Raw genomic sequence first — 24144 nt, 5'->3', positions numbered from 1 at the left:
CAGTTTTATTTTATTTTTCTTGACATTTCTTGCATTTTTAGCAAATTTGAAAAATAATGGAGCAGGCTTGCTGGTGTTTTCCATAATTTTCTCCAATTTATTATTGTCTTTGCTTGTTTTTAAACCAGGGCCTCATTATATATCTAGGCTAGCTTCAAACTTGATTGTGATCCTCCTGCCTCAGCCCTAAGTACTGGGATTACAGGTGTCTGCCCCATTTGTATTTGTCTCTTTTCGGGTGGATAAAGCCAAGTGTTATTTGTATTTTAGTCAGCTAAGTATTCTTAGTTTGCCATGTTTGGGCCATGGTTAAATGTGGTGTTGAATGGGCTTGTGACATGTAGTTCATTTATCATGATGCTAAATAAAATTTTGTAATGGAGCTGACATGATGGGTCAGTGATTTAGTGAGCACCTGCTGTACAGGTCTGGAGCCTGGAGTTTGACCTGTGAAACCCATGTGGATAAGTCAAGCTTCTCTATAGTCACAGAACTTGTGGAATGAATATATATATGGAATATATACCCAGTCAGCACTGCATGTGGTGGCTCTTGCCTGTAACCTGGTGCTAGGAGCCTAAGGCTAGAGGATCATTCGTGTGTGTGTGTGTGTGTGTGTGTGTGTGTGTGTGTGTGTGTATGGAATTTATTGAAATATCTTACAAGCCACAGTCCATCAATGGCTAGCTATAAATGGAAAGTTCAAGAATCTAGTAGTTGCTCAGTCCCACATGACTGGGTGTGTCAGCTGGTCTTCTGTAGATGCTGGAGTCCTGAAGACATAGGGTCCAGTGCCAGTGGAAGGGTAGATGTGCTACCAAGGAGAAGGCAAGCCGCCAAGGAGTAAAAAACTGCCTTCTGTGTTCTTATGTAGACGTCCAGTGGAAGGTATGGCCCATATTAAAGGTGTACCTTCCTACCTCAAGATCTGAATTAAAGCCCTGTGTCTTCCAGCCTTAAGATTTGGATCAAAGGTGTGTATCTTCTACCTCAGAGGTCTGGACTAAAAGTGGATTCACTCACTTCAAACCAAGCAAAAAATATCTCATTTCTGGATTGTAGGTCATTCTAGATACAGTCAAGATGACAAGCAAGAATAGCCATCACACCATGTAAAGGTGGAAAGCAAAAACTGACCCCACAAGATCTCCACACATATACTATGAAATGTTTTCTTACTCTCTCTCCTTCTCTTTCTATCTGACACATACATACATATATACATACATACATACATACATACATATCCTGCACACACAGTAATAGGGATAGAGTTTATAAGACACTCCCCAGAGCAGCAGAGCAGTTCCTTAAAATACCCAGCCAGCACTGCATGTGGTGGCTCACTCCTGTAACTTGGTGCTAAGGAGCCTAAGGCTGGAAGATCATAGGTTCCAGGCTCCCTGGACTACATTGCAGACATGTCTGCTAACAGCAAAAATACCAGTCAGTTCTGCTCAGAATCCTTCAGTGGCATTTCATCTCACCTCTGTGATCCGACTCCCTCTGACCTCATCTTCTCTGGGCTTCTGTGTTTTATAACCTGAGCTCACACACCATCCCTGTGCCTGCCTTCCTCTGTTTACATGTAGTTGTCTGTTATCATTCCTGCTCTTTTAGGTTGCTAAATGCTAGGATACCATGTACCTGTTTTTTTTTGTTTGTTTGTTTGTTTGTTTTTGTTTGTTTGTTTGTTTGTTTTTTTTTTTTTGTTTTTTCGAGACAGGGTTTCTCTGTGTAGCCCTGGCTGTCCTGGAACTCACTCTGTAGACCAGGCTGGCCTCGAACTCAGAAATCCACCTGCCTCTGCCTCCCAAGTGCTGGGATTAAAGGCGTGCGCCACCAACGCCTGGCTACCATGTACCTGTTAGACTGTCCTTTAAATCAGGATACTTCTAATAATAAAGGTAGCAGCGAACTGACCATTTGTATAAATGTCAGTTAGTATTCATTTTTCTTCCTTCCCTCCCTCCCTCCCTCCCTCCTTCCTTTCTTTTTTTTCTTTCTTCCTCCTCCTCCTCTTCTTCCTCTTCCTCCTCCTCCTCCTCCTCTTCTTCTTCTTTTTTAAGAATATTTTTTGGGAGGCCTAGAGAGATAGCTCAGCAGTTAAGAGCATTTGCTGCTCTTGTAGAAGTCCTGGGTTCAGTTCCTGCACTCACAAGGTGGTTCACAGCCATCAATAACTTCAGTTCCAAGGGATGCAAAGCCCTCTTCTGACCAGGCATACATGTGGTGCACATTCATACGTGCAGGCCAGACATTCACATACAATAATAAATCTTTATTTAAAAATGAATATTTTTAAATTTGGGGCTGGGGAGAGGGCTCAGTGTATTAAGAGCCTTTCCTGCTCCAGCAGAAGACCCGAGTCAGTTTCCAGCATCCACATGATTGTTTAACTGTCTGCAACTCCAGTTCTAGGAGAACAGATGCTTTCTTATGGCCTCTGTGAGCATCAGGACCACATTTTTTTTAATCTTTAAAAGTAATAAAATCTTGAAGTATCTTTTATTATTTGACAATTCCATACAAGTATACCATGTATCTTGATCATATGTACCCTTTAACCCCTGTTCCCACAGGTGTAATTTTGTAGTGAGGAAATTGGCTACAGAAGTCCAGAGCATCCTGAGCTAACAGACCTGCCAAGTAGTCTAGGCTAAAATCACAGCCACCTGTTTTCAGGACATGATCTGCAGTCTTTGCTGCTCTTCCAAAGCATCGCCCGACAGGCCTGGGTCAGTCGTTATCCTAAAGGGTGTTACTGGTGTAAACCTTTTGCAAATTAACACTCATCTGGAAATCAAGTATTTACTACTTAAGATTTAGAACCAAACTTGACAGTTGCCCTTTTTTCTGTGCACCTTCCACAGGAGAGATCTACTGTTCTCTTGCAGTAGCCCCCACCACCACACCCCCACCACACACACACACACACACACACACACACACACAAAATACCATCTGTTATATTAGTTGACTCAAAACAGAGAGAAAGCATGTATTTTCATATGTGAGAGAGGAAGCCTTCAGTGTGTCATGAAAACATTCTCTGGCATCACTCTCAAAGACTGCTGTCCCATTTGTGGGAGGTATCACACTGTAGAATCTGTGGTGAATTGATGTGAATAGCTTCCACAACTCTTTAGTTTCGCAGTTCTTTGGATTTTGTTCTTTGGTCACATTGATATGCCCATTGTGGTTTGACTATTATCTACCTTTTCCTTATGTTTCTTATGTTCAAAATGGACCACATAGAAATAGCATCTTAGATTTGTGTGTACTTGACTAGGTACTGTGCTTTTCTAATAGGTTCCAAATGTTTAAATGCTACACAGTAATTGAGGTAAACTGTGGAGAGCTTGCTGGTATTCAGCATACTTTGAGAAGTCTTACTAGGTTTCTACTCAGAACCCTGCAGAGTACTGGACAACATGAAGCCAGACCTTAGGGTTCTTGTGGACTCTCTGGCTCTGTGAAGTTGCACACTAAAAACAAACAACACTGTACAGAATGCTCTTCCAGTTTGGATACTTAAAGTACGGCACACAGCCAGACCAGGAAGAAGCAGGCAGAGCCAATGCCTGATGAAGGTCTTAGTATTCAAACATGATTGCTGACAGAAACTCAAGTGAGGTACTAAACTCTGGGTCATACATAAGTCAGATTACACCCCTCACTGTGATAAGCTGCTCCCAGATGATCCAAGCCTCTGTTGATAGCAGTGAGCACTGGGTGGGAAGGACAGGATATCCCCTTCTGCCCTCAACAATAGTCCAAAGTCAATAATTTGAAGTAGTTACTTTGTTATTTTTACCTTGTTAGATTTTATGTCAGAAAAGTCATTGAAGATTTGCTGATATATGAGTTTAATCACAGGTAAAAATGAAAAAAGAGGCTGGGTACAGTGACACACACCTGTCATCCTAACACTTGGGAGGTGGATTGGGAATTCAAGGTCAGCCTTGGCTGACTAACAAGTTTGTGGCTAGCCTGAGCTACACAAGACCTGTTTGTGTTTACAGAAGTGAAGTCATAGACATTGCCCTGTGAAAGTACAGATTTCCTATTGTCTTTCTATTGTGAGTGTTTTAGAATCATAGACAGCCAATTTAGTGTTGATATTTGGTACTATATCTTAAATTAATTGGGCAGTAGTGACATCAGTTTATAAGAGAGAGAACCAAACTATGGGGCATTTGTGTCACCAAAGAGAATCTCCTGCCTCCCACCTGCAGGGTGTTTGATGTTAATTCTGCTATATGTCTTTCCTTGAAAGGCTCAATTGTCCAATTTGTTCTAGGTTTTTATCCATCATTACAGTGAGATAGTACATTTGATAAAAGCTACTTGAGCATAATGTTTTAAGTAAGGTACCACCTTAAAAAGATAGCCAGTCACAACTGTGCCAAAGCTGACCAGATTTCTCTGGGTTTCAGTTTTATTTTTTCATGAGTTGTGGTTAGAAACATGGGAAGGGGAGACAGCTACTTCTGTGTGAAATGGGTAGAGCTCCCTGGTGGATCTGCTAGAGGATTCAATGACCCAGTGTGTTGGGAAAAGATTTTATCATTGTGCTCTCAGTAGATTTTTGTTCTTCAGTTTTTCTTTGTCATTTTGAGATAGCTTTAAAGTTGTAACCCGTGGTCATCATGGTGGTTCAGACGTGCTTGTCACCAAGTCTGATAACCTGCATTGTAGGAGGAGAGAACCAACTTCCTCAGATTGTTCACTGGCCTCTACATATCAACACCTACCCCCATGGATTAATCAGATTTTTAAGGCTATGACCACAGGTTTTAAAGTTACATAATGACAGTGTTTTTTCAGGTTAGTTTTAATTCGGATAGTTAAACATGATATCCCTTGCTGAGAATAATACTGCAAGTGTCCTTTTTTAAAAAGAAAATCACTCTAGTGAAAAGCAGCTAATTATGCATTCAGCATTATTGAGATTGGTTATGTAAATGATAAACTGATCATTTTAAATTGTTCAGTAGAACCTAGTACATTGCCGTATGGACAATAAGGGCACTTTCTCACATAGCCCAGTGTATCCTAAACCGTAACATCTCACCAAGGATCCTGAACTGATGATACTCCACCTCCCCCTGCTAGCACTTCTGGTTTGATGTTCTATAGGTAGAACCCAGGGCCTCCTGCATGCCAGGCTAGCACTCTGCCAACTAGGCTATATCCCTTGCTCCTGATTTGATTTGATTTTTAACTTTTAATTTTTAAATGGTGTGTGTGTGTGTGTGTGTGTGTGTGTGTGTGTGTGTGTGTAAACTTAGGTTTATTGCACCCCTGGGGGCCAGTAGAAGGTGTCAGAGCCCTCAGAACTGGAGTTACAGGTGGTTGTCAGCTGCTGTGTAGTGCTGGGAATTGAACCCAGGTCCTCTGCAAGAGCAGCTGTGCTCTTACCCTCCATACCAAATCCCAGCCTCTCTTTTATTTAAAAAAAGAATTTCATATATGAGTACTTTACTTACATCATTTTCACCCCTTCCTCTCTCCCCTCCATCTCCTATGTCCTTCTAAATACATGACCTTTTCTATGACTATTGCTTTTACATATACAGACACGTATATAATAGATGTCTGCACATGTATTTGTATATATGTAAAAAATAACCTGAATCTCTTTAGTGTTGCTCATATGTGTATGTATTTAAGGCTGACCACGTGGGTTTAGAAATCTCCTTGGAGACCTTTTGTCCTTGGAGAAAACTTACTCTCCCTCGTTCAGCACATTGATTGCCTGCCTGTATTTCTTCATCTAACGTAGGGCCTTGTGAAATTTCTCTGGTCCACGTTGGTCAACAGGTGTTGTAACCATGGATATCTTGTCTCAGCAACCGTACTGTTGAGATTTCATGGGTGCAGCTGTGTCGTGTCTAGAAGACACTGTCTAGCAGCCAATGCCCTTATTTTCTTACACTTTGTATTTTGAAATGAAAGTTATAAGAAATATGACAGGAGCATTTCTGAACCCCTTGTCCATAGTGGCCAGCATTCACATGCTTTTCTGTGAATCATCTCCCCATGTGTCTATAGACAAATATTCTGATTGGAATGAGTGGATGCTATTTAAATTGTGCCCTTCCTTTTTTCGCCCTGTTAGTACTGTGCACTCTGCCAACTAAGCAACTAAGCCTGGCTTTGTATTTTTGAATCTTAAAAGAACACGGTTTATGAAGACAGTACGTTGCAAAGGCTCAGAGGATAAGAGCACATTTGTGTATCTGTTTTCTCCTTGTTCTTTTTTTTTCCCACAGCAATGTAATTTGCTTTCCTTAAATCAATTAGGTATGAACAGACAACAATCAAAGCATATTTATCCTGATTATGTCAATAAAGCGCTCTCGGAGAAGCTGCTGCTGCTAGTAGCACTTCCTGGCCGGCTCACACCTGCTCAGCACTCCTGTAGCACCACGACCTCCTTTAGCTTTAACTGATGACTCAGTAAGAGTCTCAATTATGGCAGCAGTGCTCTAATTAGAATGCTCTGTGTTGGCACTTCATTTAGCAGCTACAAGTGTGAAGTAGCTGTTCCTGAAGTTTGTGTAAGTAAGAATTGACAGTGTATCTGTAGATAGTCTAAGGTTACAGATTGCGCTTCCCTTCCAAACTAAACATACAGCTCATTTGGAATGTGAAATCATTTTGAGTAAAGTTGGAGAGGAACTGGTTATATGTTGGGATTAGCATTTTTCCAGCAATTAAAAAAAATGTGTATGCCAGTACTCGGGAGGCCTGGACAGGGTAATCATGAATTCTTATTTTGTAGCCCAGGCTGACCTTGAACTGGCAATGTTCCTATCCCAGTCTCCCAAGTGCGGTTCCCCAGCCCCAGTTTCTAAATTTCAACGTAAATGTTAAGACTAGAAGAGCTGGGCCGAGATGGGCCAGAGGATAAGGGTGCTTGTTATGCAAGCCTTCCAACCTGAGTTTAATCCCAGAATCTGTGTAAAGGTGGAAGGAGAGAGCCAACTCAAGGATGTTGTCCTCTGACCTGCATATGTGCACTGTGGTGTTAGATTAACAAACAAAACTAAATAAAAGAGCTTGAACTACAGGTGTTGCGCATTTGGTAGATAATCATTGTGTGACAAATGAATATAAAGTGTATTTTTTGTGCACACATATGTGTATATGTGAGCTGTACTTATGAGTCAAATCCAGGACTTTGCATATTCTTGACAAAAATTCTGTTATGTGACCTGTCCCTTAAAAGTTACAGTTTGGTTTTGTTGTTGTTGTTGGTGGTGGTGGTTTGTGTGTACTTGCTTGTGGGACTAAGTTTTCTCCTTCTACCATGTAAATACTAATGATTAAACTCGGGCTGTCAGGCTTAGCAGCAAGTACCTTTACCCTCTGAACCATCTCACCTGTCCTTTAACTTTGTTCTTGATGCTTGTGTAATCTGTGATGAGTAATGATGAGTAACTCAGATGAAAGGCATGTATCTTGTGTCAGATGCCCACATTCCAAGGAACAAAATGTAACGGGGAATACAGGGAACTGTAGGAAAGTTTATTGAATGAATAATTATCTTTTACCTAGATCTCTTGTGGCTACTGAGTTGTAAAAATATTTAGGAAGAGGCACAGATGAAAACAGTAGCTGGGTCTGGACCTGGCTCAGAGGTTAAGAGCACTTGCTCTTGTAGAGGACCTGGTCTCAGTTCCCAGCACCCACATCAACTGCCTCATCAACACCTGTAACTTTTTCTGGAGGAATCTCACACCCTCTTTCAGCCTCTGTGGGCACTGCAGACGTGATAGACATAGAGAAGCAGGCATTTATTTATAAATTCCACTATTTCTATGACACATATGTAGAAATGAAAATGCATCTTAAGAAGCACTAGACAATCAGGAAGTGTGGGAAGAGGCTGAAGCAGTGATGGTGAGAGAGGGCTTTCACTTCTGAGGAGATGCTGCTTCCAATATGACTGAGAAGAGGACCGCCACGGGGGGGGGGGGGGTTGGGGGGGGGTTCCAGGGGCCAGCAGGGAAGGAGTGCTTACAGGGACTTGGGTGGGATTTGGATTTGTCCTGAGGATTGTAAGACATTGTGAGTGGTTTTGAAAAGCAAGGGAGTGAAACGTGTCCCATACTCCTAGTTGTCTATTGACTGGGGAGGATTATTGAAAGCATGTCTGTGACATAACATTGAATAGCACAGTCTCTAGAGCCATACTACCTGAGCTTGGGTCCTCAGCACACTGTTTAGTTGTTGTGTGATGACTGAGAGACTTTCCACTCCTTATAACTCAGTTTACCTTCTGTAAAATAGAGATGATACTACCTGCCTTCAGGGATTTAGAGTTCTGTGTATTAAAGATTTACACTAATTTTATTTGTATGTAAACACACACACAACATGAAACATAACACCCATCTGTATTTTATTGCTGTAAAAAGACACCATGACCAAGGCAGCTCTTACAAAAGAAAGCATGTGTTTAATTCTCAGAGAGACTTGAGGCCCCAGGGAGGGGCCACCCTCTTGGAGGCAAGGGGAAGGAGGAATGTGATTCGGAGCTGTGGGAGAGGGACCCAGGGCAGGGGCAATGACTGGAATGTAAGTAAATAAATACGTAAAATAATTTTTTTTGAAATTCACTATATATATATTCACTATATATATGAAATTTACTATACACACACACATATGAAGAAAGCAAGTATTTAACTGGAGCTGGCTTACAGTTTCAGAGGTTTAGGCCGTTATCATGATGGAGATACACAGGCAGGCATAGAGCTAGAGAAATAGCTAAGAGTTTTACATCCTGATCCATAGGCAGCAGGGAAAGAAATTGGGGCTGGCTTGAGCTTTTGAAATCTCAGAGTCCTCACCTAGTGACATCCAACAAGGCCACACTTCCTAGTCCTTCACAAATAGTGCCACTCCCTGGTGACTAAATATTCATATGTATGGGCCTATGCACCTGCATATGGATGTCCAAAGTAGCCAAAAGAGGGTGTGGCTCTTGTGGAGCTTAAGGCACTTGTAAGTCAGCTGATACAGGTTCTGGGAACTGAACTCAAGTCTCTAGAACAACAGCAAAGCAACTCTTTTTATTTATTATTATTATTATTATTATTATTATTAGCTTTTTATTGATTCTTTGTGAATTTCATATCATGTACCCTAATCCCAATCATCTCCCCATCTCTTTGTTTCCACCCTCTGGCCTGCTGCAAGCACTCTTAACCACCAAATTTATGTATTTAAAAAACAACCAACTGTAAACAACAAATACAGCCATGTTATAGGAGAGAAACGGAAGCCAGGGATGCTGTACTTTACCATTGATTTGCTGTGCTTTGGAGGGAACCCAAGACTTATTTTATTTCTGCTATACAGGCGATGGCAGCTTTGTGCAGCTCTTCCATAGCAACAGATTGTGTGCGTAGAAGTACACAGTTCCAGTGTGGAAGTGTTTCAGTAAACAAGCTTTCATGTGAAGAATGAGATGTGAGAGAGGCTCTCTGTGTGTGAAACAGCATCCATGGTGGTGCCTGGGTCTTCACCTAACACTGAGCAGGAGGAGGGAGGAGGCTTAATGGAATGTTCAGGTCTCCCTTTAAGTTGTAGAATCCCAATTTTGTTCTTTACTCTCTCTGTGAGACACACACAGCTCCTGTCATTGAGGTAATTTCAGATGATGGAGCAAATTCCATCCAAGCCTCAAACACCCCCAGATAGATAGATAGATAGATAGATAGATAGATAGATAGATAGATAGATAGATAGATAGATAGGTAGGTAGGTAGGTAGATAGATAGATAGATAGATAGATAGATAGATAGATAGATAGATAGATAGATAGATAGATAACTGCCATTATCGTCTTTACAACAGCATCAGCAGCCTCCACCCGCCACCCTGTGCGCTCGGGCTGTTCCTCCTCTCTTGGGTTCACTCCTTTCCTTCCAGCCCACTCTGACAACATAACTTCATCTATGTTTACACTTCTCAAGTCAGTTCCTAAGTGTCCATTTCTGTGTTTTGGGTGTGAGGAATTGAACTGAAGCCACAGTAAAGCATCCATTGTTAGGTACTGAGAGAAACCCAAGTGCATAAGATGTAGCAGTCAGTCCTCGCTAGGTCTTGTAAAGTTGTCATCAACAGAGTTAGCAAGAACCAAGCCCTTGCTTCTAGGTAAAAAAAAACAGAGTTAGATTTCTGTGAGCCTGCGCTGTGTTTGCTCCATGTGATCCATAATCTTTTTACAAATATGTTTCTGATTTAAGATGCTTTATATGTAATATCTATCTCAATGCTGGTTCGTCGTCATTGAACATAGTCCACAGCATTGTAACTCACATACCTTTGTGAGGCACTGTACAACCCTCTTAAGCTTAGAGCAATACTGGACAGCGCTTCTCCACTGCCTTTGGGGGGTGTTTAAACAGCAGGATCATGGAAACGTGCTACTGACTAGACTACAGGAAGAACTATACTGAGTGAAGGAGGACGTGGTGTTATCTTTGACCTCAGCTGAGAACCAGTGTGGTGGACATTGCTTTGCACAGACATGTCTACACAGTCAGGACAGCTTGTGGATGTTGGTTTTAGGGTTGCAGGTACATGTTAGTGACTTGGTCACTTTGCAAGTGTGGAGTTCACAAAGAATGGGGATGAATCCCTCCCACCCCACAACTACTGCCTCATAATTAATAGCAACCTTAAAGCGCAACCAGAAAGTGTCAGATTTCTGCTAGCTCCTGGGTGTACTTGAGACGATCTTGCTTCATTGTGAACCAAGATCATTTGACTGCACTTAAGTGCACAGGACCAAGAAGGATCAGAAATGGAAAGTACTAGAGATCAAATTTTGTCAAGAACTTTTCATCAGAAGACGTAAAGCAGTATTTCTCAACCTGTGGGCCATGACCCCTTGGGGGGATTTCAAATGATCCTTTCTCAGGGGTCTCGTGTCAGCTATCCTTTGCATCAGGTATATTATGACTCAATAACAGTAGGAAAATTAAGAGTTATAAAGTAGCAACGAGAATAATTTAATGGTTGGGGGTCACCACAGCATGAACTCTATTAAAGGGTCACAGCATTAGGAAGGTTGAGAACCACTGGATTAGAGCTTGGGGTTTTTTCCCTATTGTCTGTGGTTCTAGTTGCAGCTGAACTTGACACAGTTCCTAGTGACTTCTATCTTTCACCTTCACAAATTGAGGAGATATTCGAACCAAATCTTTGTATATTTCCTTGAACCTCTCTAGCTAGCGTAGGCTTGGTATCAGATGACAGAACTTTGGTTAGAACCAAAGAAATTCCATACCAACTACCTAATAAGCAGCTTTCTTGTAGGCTGTTGGGTTTACTGGGATGTTCCATGCTCCTTTGCGTTCTGTCAGTCTGTGCTATTGCAGATGGAAGCCACCTTTGCTGCTTCTCCCTCAGCACTTTGTCCCTAAGAGACAGACAGTTCAGTCAGCTTTTTACTCCTTTGCTTCATCTCCTGGTCTGTCCTTTTCATTCACAGCCTCGTTTTTTTGTTCATTTGTTTGTTGTTTTGAGGTTGGTTATTCAGTCAAGATTTGATATTTGCTGTCACTGAGCTTGTCCTAGTACATAAGCACAATACTTTGTCATAGCCCAAGGCAGGGGAAAGACAGGCTCATAACAGACAAACAGGCCTGCCACAGGACACTTGCTTTTGTTTCAGTTCAGTTGTAAAAGGCAGGAATAGGTAGATGATCTCCGTATGTTACAGGAAGGCTTCTTGGAGGAAGTGGCATTTATGAAACCAGATGATGATATAGTTGACTATGGAGCAAAGGACTTAAAAACAAAAAAAGACTTAGAAAACCCGAATAAGCAACCTTAAAGGCTGTTGAGTAATGAGATTAGAGAAGTAAATTGGCATCTCCAGCAAGAACCATACTTCATGTCAAGGAACTTGGGATTTAAAGTGAAAGCAGGAGGGGGACCTTTGCTAGCTTTAAGTGGGACTTGTATGTGAACAAGAGTTCCCTTTGGCTGCAGCCTGGTGAGAAGTTGTACATAGAAGCAGAAAGGCTAGTTAGAAGCTTTTAGGCAGTCCAAATGGAAAGAAGAAGGTGCTGAACTAAGACAGTGCTGGTGGGGGGGGGGGAAGAAGCAGAAAGGCGTTGGTTAGAGGTGCTTAGGAAATCGCATTAAAAAGACCTGGAAGTTTGTGGGATTTGGGTGGAGGGAGTAGGGGAAGCGCCCAGAGATGCTTAGGCTCTTCCCCTGGGCAAGACTGTCCTGGAATTCAAAAGGACAGTGTTTGAGGGACGGGCACCACTTTAAAGAGTAAATGGATGGACACACCGGAAGTAGCTTGTTCCTTGGTTGGAATGGAGAGCCGGTATTCTTAATACAGAATACACGACTGGGCTGTGCGCATTCCAGCTATTGCATGGAATGCAAATAATACAGAAAAAAATTACATAATCATTTTCACTCTTGGAACTTGATGAAGTTAATTCTTTTGCAAACATCACATGGATATTTAATTGGCATCTTCGAGCAACATCATACCTCTTTATGGGGGCCAGAGCCCATAGAAGGGCTGCTCTCCAGAGTCAGGGCATGTGGAGGGGCCGTCCATCATCCATCGATCCATTCCATTTCTGAGTAGTTCCTTGTCTGTCTATTCAGCTGTGCCACGTAAAATTAGCACAAAATGAAGGGAAAGGTATTTGACATAAAGTGATTAAATGAAGGCTAGAAATTAAAAATACAAAGCTAAAATATAAGAATTTTGAAGGGATTGGAGTAAAGGTTAAGTGCATTGTTGTTGCTTTGTTTTGTATTTTTACACCCAGTGTAAAGTAAGGAGAGGGGACTGTCTACAGAAAAATAAGCAAATGAGTTTAAAGAAAGCCCAGTAGCAACAGGAGGGATAAAGAAAGCAGAGGGTAGGACAGGGAGGACCTGGTGCACATGTGGGGCAGGTGGTGCTCTTTGGCTGCTATGAAGTAAGCTAGCACAGCCATTAGAGAATAGCAGATGAAAAGCATAGATGGGTTGGAAAGATGCCTCAGTGGTTAGAGCACAGCGGCTCTACCCAGAGGACCAGGGTTCAATTTCTACCATCTGTATAACTTCAGATGCAGGGGATCTGATACCCTCTTGAGGCCTCCTTGGACACTAGGCATGTGCACATGCAAACATAAGGGCAAAACACCCATGCACACCAGACTCACTAGCGCCACTTACAGGTGAAGAAATAAACAACACTTATGTTTATTAAGGCATTCATAGCATGAGATCAACTGTGTCCTGCAGTAACTACATGAAGACAATGCACATATCCACCATGGGCTACTGTGCAGGCACAAAAAGAGGAATTTTGTCTTATACAGTAGCATAGATCAAACTGGAGGACATGATGAGGGAGATTACACACAGACTCCTGATGCCCCTCGGCTGTCGCATAGTGAGAAGCTGGCTGCAGAAGTAGAGAGTAGAGGGAACAGTGATTACCAGAGGCTGGGAAAACAGGAAGGTGAATAAGAGGGGATGGGTTTGTTGCTACAGAAATACACTTCTGTAATCCTAGCCTGCAGCTGGTGGTCCAGTCTGGGCTATGTAGCAAATTCCAGATAAGCCAGAGCCATACAAGGAGACTGTCTCAGGAAAAGAGGTGCTGGTAGTGTAGCTCAGTAGTAAGAGCACTTGCTCAGCTTGTAGAAGGTCTTAGGTTTTTTTTTTTTTTTTTTTTTTTTTTTTTTTTTTTTTTTTTTTTTATTAGATATTTTGAAGGTCTTAGGTTTGATCCTCAACCCAATTATCAATACAGGATCACGAAAGAAAGAGAAGTTCTGCTGAACACTTGCACAGCAGCAGCACTGACTCACAGTGTGCCCAGTGCTTTGAAGTGTCAGAACAGGTCTTCTGAGGGTCTCACCACAAGGATGGTTGTGCTGAGTCTTACCTGGTGTATAATTGCATCAAAGCACAAGGCTGTACTGCATGTGTGCACAGTTATGTGTCAATAGAAAGTAAGGCAAGTACATGAAGTCAGCAAGCAAGAAAGTATGACACTCACGGACAACGGGGTTTTCAAAATACACCAAAAATAGGTGAGACGTGAGGCAAATTAAAAGGCTGAAATCTTAGCCAGGAGTTAAATATAAATTATTTTACATTTTGTTTATATGTGCACAGGTGTGTGTCTGTGCACATAAGCACACCATGGCACACACTTGGATGACGGGGACAGCGTGAAGAACTTTGTTCTTCCAGCGTATGTGTTTCAGGGTTGAACCAAGAGTAGTGGAATGAAAGTATTTTGTATTTGATGGCTTGAAGAAGACACTTGTTTGCAGCAGTCTACTAAAGTGAGTTTGGGGACACTTAACAAAATGTTCCAGGAAAGAAATGTCTCAGAAGTTTGAGGAATGTACACTGCTGTCCCTTTTGTGGCCCAAGGATGAGCCAGTAGGCAAGTCACTGGGAAGCAGGACAGTTGGGAAGTCTCTCTGTAACAAATGATGCCTAGCTCCTCAGGGAACACTCTTCTCAGGGAGTACCTGTCATCAGTCCCCAGTGACAGTTTTCACAGAACTGTGTATGTAGACCACTGCTTCAGAGAAAATGACTTTAAGATATTTAAAGTTACTGAGAAAAATAAGAGGTCTTAAAAGGTGGAAAACAGAAATGGCTCGAGGTTATGACTGTCATCCCTAGAGACTAATGTTCTGGTCATGGCCAGATGTTCTAGCCAAAGGATGAGAACAGTGGACATAGTCTTCCATCTGCAGACAAGAAGCTAGGCTGGCTCCCAACACAACTGTGTCTGTCCAGCCACTAAACACTTGCACAGAAAATGGGACAAGTCTTAATACTGTTTTTTTTTTTTTCTTTTAAAAAAAAAAAGTCCATTTTTTTTTCATTGTCTAAATAATACTAAACAGAACAGCCATCACCCATCACCCTACTCTACTTACTGGCATTTTGTTTTGTTTGAAGCTTTGATGTGGTTTTTGGTTCTTTGAGCCTTTTTCTACATGTGTGTATGTTTTTATATAGTGGTTAAACATCTTCATGTAATTTTTCTTTGAGAGAACTCTTTTTGGGGTAGGGATTTCTTAAGAGTTAGCATTTTGCCCACATGGGAGTTAGTTTTTATTCTGCGTTTGTGTGTAATATCTTCTGTTTTTCGAGCCATGAGAAGCTTGACCTCCCAGGATTTGCCGGCAAGGTGCCTCTCTGGAAAACAGGAACTGCTGTGGCATGACGCTAGCCTATGTGGCGATGGCTTTTCTTTAAGTTTGCCTAAGTCATAAAAGCAGCACTCCTTCTAGGGAGTGAACAGAGTTCCAGACAAACCAGTAAGAACCATAGTAAGAACTCCAGATACTTCCCACTGTAATTGATGTCTTTGGAAAGGAAACCTGGTATTGTGGCACTTACAAACCCCCTTGCTCACCCACACACCACATGGAGTAATACATGGACATTGGTTTGGATGTTTTAAAAGCTCAGAATTCTGCTACTTTGGGTGTTGGTTACTTTTGGTGTGGGGATTGAACCCAGGACCTTGTTCCATACCACCAAACCACTGTCAGCCTCTGCTAATTATTGTTTTTTAAAAATGGAATTTAACTTTTGATTATGTGTATGCATGTCTATGTATGGTTGTGGGTGTGAGTGCTATTGCTCACTCTGTCCAGAAGAGGATGTCAGTACCACAAGTTTAAAATAGCTGTGAGTTGCCTGAAGAGGGTGATGGAGAACCCTGTTGGAGAACAGGATGCACTTTTTCTTTACCAGCGAGCCATTTCTCTAACACTCTGCTAATGATTTGTTTGTGAGACAGTTGGATTAGCATATGTGTATTATGTGTATTATTAGCATATGTGTAATATGTGTATTATGGTCCGTCCTCATGAGGGGTACCATGTCAAGTTCTCTATCTTTGTGACCATTTACGTGACAGGCAACCCAGACAGGAAGGGACTCTTTGTCTCATGGGCTCAGTAGTGCCATTCTACTGTGGAAAGGAGGAGGGGGAGCACAGAGGTTCATGTATAACAGCTAGTGGTGACTAACTTCTTCCAGAGAGGGCTTATCTCCTGTAATTTCTAGAACCTCCTAAAATACTGCCACCATCAGGGTCCAAGCTTTCCCCACGTGAGCCAGTAGAATGTTTAGTAGTCAGTCCGTAAGTCCTGTCTAGAATGAAAAACTCACCTAAAAACAGTGTATCCACTCTGCTAACTGCCTTGTGCATGTTCCTTAGTCACCTTGATAGTGATAGGATATAGTTCTAAATGAGAAACTGAGGCATACCAGTCAGTGATTGGTTTGTTTAGAGACCCTAACAGTAGGTACATGCCAGAGACAAAACATCACACCTTAGTAACTTACTAAGTCACTAATGGGGCAAATCTGTGTATCACTTTGCTCTGTTTTGTAGGAGTGGCTGTGAAGAACAAAGAAGCATAATGAAAATACAAGTGTACAGTGTCTTCTTTTAATGTGTCCTGGAGTAGATCCTTAGCCAAGCAAGGCCTGAGAATGGGCTGCTGTAAGCTGGCTTGTCTTGTTCAGTACTGCTCACCCCTGGAGTGTAAGGAAAGGGAAATGTGTCTTCCCACAGCTCATAATTTAGCTGCTGACACCAGGATGTTTTTCTTGGCTTGTTCCTTTCATGTCATTTCTTTGCACATCTGTTTCATAAATTACTCAAGGATTTCCCTGAAAACTTGCCAGATGAAATCACCATTAGCAGCAATCAGAAAGTTGGTGGCTTGTGGGAACAGGACTTCTAGTTATATTTCAGGACAACTTTAGACAAAGAGGAACACATTGGTTTTTATGAATTCCATAAATTTATACATGAGTTTGGTTAGTGTTGTTTCCTTCACACTGACACAAAATAGTGAGAATTTTCCTAGAGTGTTAGGTATGTGATCCTATAAACAAGGGAACAAATTTCTTGAGTGCACATGTTGAAATTACAGGGTTTTAAAGCGCCCACTCTCCCTCCTTCCCTACTTCCCTTGCTTGCTCGCTCTTTCCTTCCTTCCAGACAGCATCTTCACGTGCATCATCCAGGATGACTTGGGGGTACGGGAATAACAGGCATAGGTTAACTTGTCCATCTTGGAATGCTTATTTTTCATTCTTGGAATTTGTAGGGAATGACAGTTTAGAACCAGAAGAAAAAGTATTAGATGGTATAATCAGCTCATGTCAGTGGCTGATAAATTATCAAATTATACTTCGACATTGCATTTACCTCTGTGATGGTTTCTTATTAGACTTTCTGTTCAAAGTTTTAATTTTTAATAAACAACTGGGAAATTTGTAACAAAAACACAGTTTATAGTTCTGTCATGACCCAAATCTGCTATACATGGTTGGGCACAAGTAACTTAGCCCAGCCTCTTACTGTTTTCACTTTACAGATCAGGATGATCAGGGGGGGCCTTGGGAAAACTGACTCAAAGTCACCTTTGGGGGCCAAAGTGATAGCTGAGCTGTTAAAAGCACTTGTGCATGTAGAGAACTTGAGTTAATTCTGGGGATCCAATGCCCTCTGCTGGCCTCAGTCGGTATCCTTTAACCGTACATACACACATGGTTTCTGTAAACTCTGTAGAGTCAATGAGTTGAAGTGTACTGACCACAAAAATGAACCATTTTGACAAAATAAGAATGCAATTGGTTGTAAATATTGGCTACCCCATAGTGAGAAAATAAGCATTCACAGACTACTCCAACTGTCAGGAGTCTTTAAAGACATTGCATTGTTCAAAGCATGTAAGTAGACAGAGTTTTCATCTGTCAAGGGTGTTAAGGTTTTGTTCAGGAAGTCTAGTTTTTCTCACTTTCTCACAGGAAGTCATGTTGTTAAAGATCCCCCTGGTGGAAAAAGGGGCCTGCTTCTGCAAGTTGTTCTCTTGCCTCTGTGTGTGACGAGAGAATGCAATGTCTAATACTGACAGAAAGGATGCTTCTAAGAGAGGAGAAAAATTACTTTTATCTCTTAAAAAAAAAAAAAGATTTGCTATTTATTTATATATGTGTCTTGGTGCCAGAAAAGGTCAGAAAAAGGTATCAGGTCCAGGCCCCCCGTAGCTGGAGGTCAGGAGCTCATGTGAGGACTGCCCAACGAGCAGAAAGTTCTCTGAAGAGCTGAGCCATCTTCCTAGCTCCCGCTTTTTTCTTCATCAGACACTTTGTATTTAATGTGCTAAAAACCAAAACAACAAAAGACAAAAACAAACAAACAAACTCAGCAGTAACTTAGCTGAGATTTCAACAGAAATCTCAATGAGATTTCTTCTCATTGAGAAGAGCAATGCCTGCCACACATGGTGTCCTGTGTTAACTCAGGGTGCTGCAGCAATTAAAGAAATCATGTTCTGAGGCAGGGGCTTGCTACATAGTTCAGGCTGCCTTCAATCTCTTGATCCTACCTCTGTCTCCTAAGTGTGGGTGTTCCAGGAGTGTGACTACTACACCAGCGCAAAGATGGGTATTCATCAGGGTACAAAACTGTTTCACAAAACTGGATTTTCAGCTGTCCTTTGGAAGTTGTCAGACGTAAAGAGCTTTAAGAGGTGATCTAGATGTAGATTTCATTCTCAATACAGGTTTTAAAAATTATCGGTATTTACATTTGTTCAGTGGCTTATTCACCCAACACTGGGTGCACATACTTCAGTTACTATGCTGCAGCACTTGCTATCCAAACCAAAGACCGTCACAAGTGTTGTTCATCCTAATGGCCTAACCTATAAAATAGTTAAAATGTAGGCAACTGTGACACAGAATTTGATGTGCATTTTAGTAGTATTTTATTGTTTCCCGTGTTAGAGTATAATAATGCTCATCGGGATGAACTGGGAAAATAGGAGGAAGTATAAAGAAAATAATAATATTTGAAACTGTTAATTGGAACTAATTTATTGGCTCTGTTTCTGGCTGTCTTTCTGTCTTAACTGTGTATACCTGAGTATAACAGAACACTACGTTTTTGGTATTCCATGATCTTGGAGTGAAACAAGTTATTAGCTTAGACTAAAAGGATGTTGTCCTGTGAAGATACAAACCCATTTGACTCCATTTGGAAAAAGAGACAATGGGAAAGTACTTGCTACCACATCACTTCTGGACCTGTGTTGTGTCCATCCACACTTCCCTTATTCTCAGTGTGTATTTTCTAGTAAAACATGTTTTTATGCTACAAGCATAAAACCTACTTGATTGGCAGTTGCCCCAAGTGCTGGGAAACCTGCTTTTCTGCTCGTCAACAAAGCCTAGTTTAGACATTTCTTTGGAGTTTGTGTGTCCAAAAACTGATTACAGGACCCCCTCTAGTGACTGAATTCAACAAGGACATCTCTGTCAGACCTGGGAAGAGTTAGAATCAAGCTACGGAATTAAGAGTTAGAATTAAGTTTGGGTTTTTTTTTTTAATTGTTTCCAATTTTCACTTTTAAAAGGAATTATTTTTCATTTCTAGAAGATTACTAATGTTAAGAATAGGTCCCAGATTGAGTCTATCCAAACAACAAAGGGTCAAGAGCTATATTTACCTTTTTAGAAATTGGTGCTTTTAAATGGTAATGGAATGAGGCTGTGCTACACAGGCTTCTTTGTTGTTAGTTACAGTTATTTCTGACTTAATGAAGCTTTTAAAAAGGTTTTTTTTTGATCTACACTTCTTTATGTTATCTACTTCATTTTTTTGATCATTTTTTGAAAGCAGCAGTTTTATTGAAAAAATAGCTTTAAAACAGCATTCTCGTGGAAGTATTAGGTTTTTGCTGTCCTAGTAATAGCATATGATCTTCTGTGGATGTCCTTTATACCCAATGGTATGTTTTAATGGCTCCTGTTGTTTTCCAGTTAAGGAAATGAGGAAATTCTTAAATTTCTGGATCTCTGCCATCTCTTCTAAACCCACACTGCTCCAACGTACAGGCCTTCAGCTATGAGCCTTTGAAGGGTTCTCATTTGACCCACGGGCCTTTGTAGCTTAAACAAGGAAAGTAGTGTTCCAAGAGCCCCAGTATTGCTGAATGCTCTGATGAAAATATTTCATGTACATGGAGTATAGGCTCCTTCATCTTTTAGTGGAGATCTCTGCAACAAAATGCAAGGGTGGATTATAATCCTGTTTGGTGTTGTTCATTTTCCTAGCTACATTTAAATGCTTTTAACTGCCCACAATCATGCAGTCTTTAGCCACGGAAATAAACAAAAGTGTGAAATTCATCATTTTGTATTATCTTAAATTATAGATCTGGTTTTGGATGGCTTGCCTTCATTTTGTTTCTATTGTTGATAAAAATTAAGGAGAAGAGCAACACAATTATTTATACCTGCATTGTTGTCAGCAGAATCATCTCAGAAATATTAGGAAAATTTATTAAGAGTCTTCAAGGGCCCAAGAAGTTGTGGGCTCTCAAGGAAACAACTTCTAGTTACATTATCACACTAGATGTGCAGTTGGAGGGAGGTCCCAGGATTCAGGGGACACTTTTCTTGGTGGAGCACTGCTCTGGGTCTGGGTGTTGGTGTAGGAGCCACACTGTTTGTTCTGTGACCTGACCAGTTGTATATATGTAACTGTCTCAGTTCTGACATGAATCTGTTTGTCAGTGTCTTACCTAAGCTAAAGTGCTTAAAAGAATGAATGCCAACAGACGAGGTCTAAAAGGACTGAGCCTTGATCCTTCCTTATTTAGAAAACAACTTTTGATGACTTTTTAAAAGCCACATAGCAAAAGAAGGGAGAGTATATGAGTAGTAGCTGTCTAAGTCTGACTTTATTCATTCATTTATTATAAGTTTTGATTTTTTGTGGAAGATTTAAATTGCTGTGTTTATCTGTTATAACACTCATTCAGTAGTAATTGGAACTATATATATCAGATGAGTGCTACACACTGTCACATTTTTATGCCTTTTCTTCCTTCAGATCTTATACACATGACTGTTTTTTAAAAAATCAAGTGTTTTGCTGTCTCGTGTCTTACTCTCTGAAAGCATTCTTTCTTGCTATATGATAGTTATCATGAACTGAACACTGCCTGTATGTCAAGCACGGAGATCAGCACCATTTTCTGTGCTGTCTTTTGAGGTACATAACCTCTTCTCAGCCTACAGTTGAAACCAAGGTTAAAACAAAACTACCAAAGGTCGTGAAATGGGATTGGACTCAGGTTTTCTGTCTCCTATCTTCTTGTTAGAAAACTAGAAGTTTGAAGGAAAAGCTAAATATAGTTTCCCAATAAATATTATGTAGCCAGTGAAGGTGTGAGGTTTACAACAACTAATAATTTAGTTTTTGTTAAAGAAAAACAGCGATGCACACGGAAATGTTAATAGTTTTAAACAGTTGTAGAATACTCTCTTTGTGTCATGTCTTTTAAAATGCCACACAGTCACTGTATATTAATTAGTCCACTGTAATTTAGTATAAGAGAACAGAGTTCCTATAAACACAAAACTGATCTCTTGTAAAGCACAGGCAGAGAGAAAACGGACATCCTGGCTTCGTGATAGACTCTAACGTGTTCATTTGTCTTGAGATTTGACCTGGACTTGTGCCAGGGCTGATGGTATTCCTCTGTGTTCTTGAAAGCTATATTCTTCTTACGATAACCTAAACATGTAATGTGGTCTCCTTGGAGTAGCCTGTGCACAGAGCTGCCCCCCCCCCATCAAGGTGGCTCATTAAGATACACGTTAGTATCATGATTAAGTTCTCATGTGTTGCTCAGTTTTGATGCTAATCTTTATGTATCTATATACATGTGTGTGTACATGTACACATGTGCATTTTTTCCCTCTGCAGCACCAATGTGGTTATGAATTATTCAGAGATCGAGTCTAAGGTTCGAGAAGCAACGAATGATGATCCTTGGGGACCCTCTGGGCAGCTCATGGGAGAGATTGCCAAGTAAGTGGTAATTTGTGTCTTCACACAGAAAGTGAAGTTTGCCTTGAGTTTTAACCTGTTTAACTATCAGCCATACATTCTGTATAATCCATCTTGATTAATGTGGAGAGTTTTATATAGATTCCATTCCCATTAAAAAATAGCTTTTAATGATGTGTCAGCCAACTTTAGAGGTTCTGTATAGCTTTCCTTGAAAATTTTGAAGAACACGTATAAAATATTTGAAGTAAAAAATTATACAATTTTTTGATGGTGACAATGTGGGGCACCAAGGTCATGAAGGAAAAGCTTTCAGAATGTCATGCTTCCTTGTAGCTGTGCTGTGTGCTGTTCAGAATAGGAGGAAGCATGTTTCAGGAGGAATGCCATTAAAATTTGATTTAGGCTTATTTTTTTCTAAGCTGTTTGGGCAGTCCAAAGAACCTAGAGCAAGCCTGCCATCTACTGTCAGAGTTCTCCTACTACAGGTGCTTAAGGAACACTCCTTTCTTTCAGGGCTACCTTTATGTACGAGCAGTTCCCAGAGCTTATGAACATGCTTTGGTCCCGAATGCTAAAAGACAACAAGAAGAACTGGAGAAGAGTTTATAAGGTATGGTGGGAGCCCACAAGAGTGAGTGTGACAGTGTAGACATGACTGCAGTCCACTAAGTTCCTAGACTTTCCCAGGATACCAAGACGTGGCTGTGTCTGTTTCCTGTTTTCCAGTCATAAACAGCTCTTTGCAGTAGTGTTTTCAGATTTTTGTTCTTCTAAATACTGAAGATTTTTATTGTTCTTAAATTTTTTCCTACTAAATCTGTTTGGGTGTTTTGAGTATTGAATCTCTACTCATGCATGTTTGCTACATGAACATTTGAGATAAAAACCAGTCTCATAAGCAGGGCAGTGGTGGCGTACGCCTTTAATCCCAGCACTTGGGAGGCAGAGGCAGGTGGATTTCTGAGTTCGAGGCCAGCCTGGTCTACAGAGTGAGGTCCAGGACAGCCAAAGCTATACAGAGAAACCCTGTCTCATGTTTGTCACCTCTGTGTAAAGCTTATTTAATTTGTGTTTGTATGATAGTAGTATTTAGTCCAATGATGTCTACAAGCTGGGCCTAGGATTGAGACTGAAATGCAGACTTCCAGACGTTTTCACCTGTGCATGGACTTTTTCCTTGGATTCATTTCGTTTATTTTTGATTTTGTATTTCTAAAGCAAGGTGATGGTCTTTCTCTTTGATCATGTGTTCCTGCTACTCAAAACTTATTTCTAAAGCATGCTGTGTGCCAAATAGGATTCATACTTACGTGCAGCAAGACTATAGCAGTGTTCACATTTGCAACTTGACACACTTTGACTCTCAGAATTAAAAACCTGTTTTAACTAGAGTTTTGTTGTTATTGTTACTGTTGTTGTTGGGTGTCTGAGTGTAATGTGTCTTTGTAAGTGTGTTTGGAAGTATATGGAGGCCAGAGCTTTGCCTCCTGTGTCTTCCTCAGGCATTCCATGTTATTTTATGAGCAGGGTCTCACTGAACTCAGAGCTTTAGCTGGCTTGCTTGGGACCCCTGTCTCCTCAGCAGTAGGGTTACAGGTGGCAGCCAGGCCTGCCCTGCCCAGCTTTTTATGTTGTGATAAGGATCCAGACTTCTATATCCATATTTTCAAAATGAGTACATTATCCATTAAGCCTTCTCTTCAGCCTCCCTCCCTGTTCTAGTTTGGTGGGGCTGCTGGGGAGGACAAAGTCTCTCTTTGTAGCCCTGGCTGACCCAGAACTAAGTAAGTTCAAAGACTATGCCTTGAACTACTAGAAATCTGTCTGTCTCTGCCACCCAGGTATTAGGATTAAAGGCATGTAGTGCTATGTCCAGCAAATTTTATGACTTTTATGTTTGTTTCCTAAAATATTCTCTGGGATTCCTATAAATTGTATAATTTTTCTAAAATGAGAACTTTTAAAGATTGTTATACTGCTTTTTCAAAAAATTTAGAGAATCTGAGTATGATGGCCACAAATCAGTATGACAGGGGTACAATCTCAACATTTAGGAGGCTGAGGCATTACCGTGAGCTAGAAGCCAGCCCGAGAGGCATGATGAAACCCTGTCTCAAAACCAACCCCCAGATTAGTTACTCGTAAATTTGAGTTAATACCCTCAGTGTCACCACCCTGCACAGACCCTCAGACCTGGAATCATGGTGAAATGAAGTTTCAAGTGGGAAAGCAGATGA

At 41.0% G+C, this 24144-nt stretch overlaps 1 protein-coding gene across 4 annotated transcripts in view; it reads left to right on the top strand.

The window, feature by feature from the left end:
- Positions 1-24144, top strand: part of Clint1 (clathrin interactor 1) — a 52434-nt gene that overhangs the window by 7842 nt on the left and 20448 nt on the right. For 3 of the 4 annotated variants that reach the window (XM_076937010.1, XM_034506204.2, XM_034506203.2), the window contains exons 2-3: positions 21821-21925; positions 22421-22517. In XM_076937010.1, coding sequence (XP_076793125.1) covers positions 21821-21925; positions 22421-22517 — 202 coding nt within the window. Of the gene's footprint in view, positions 1-21802; positions 21926-22420; positions 22518-24144 lie in introns of those variants that run through there. The other variant, XM_034506205.2, reaches the window with a different exon arrangement.

The sequence above is a fragment of the Arvicanthis niloticus genome, chromosome 6, assembly GCF_011762505.2.
Source record: "Arvicanthis niloticus isolate mArvNil1 chromosome 6, mArvNil1.pat.X, whole genome shotgun sequence".
Lineage (NCBI taxonomy): Eukaryota > Metazoa > Chordata > Mammalia > Rodentia > Muridae > Arvicanthis > Arvicanthis niloticus.
Note: the sequence above shows the minus strand (reverse complement) of the source record. Positions and strands in the feature narration are given on the sequence as shown.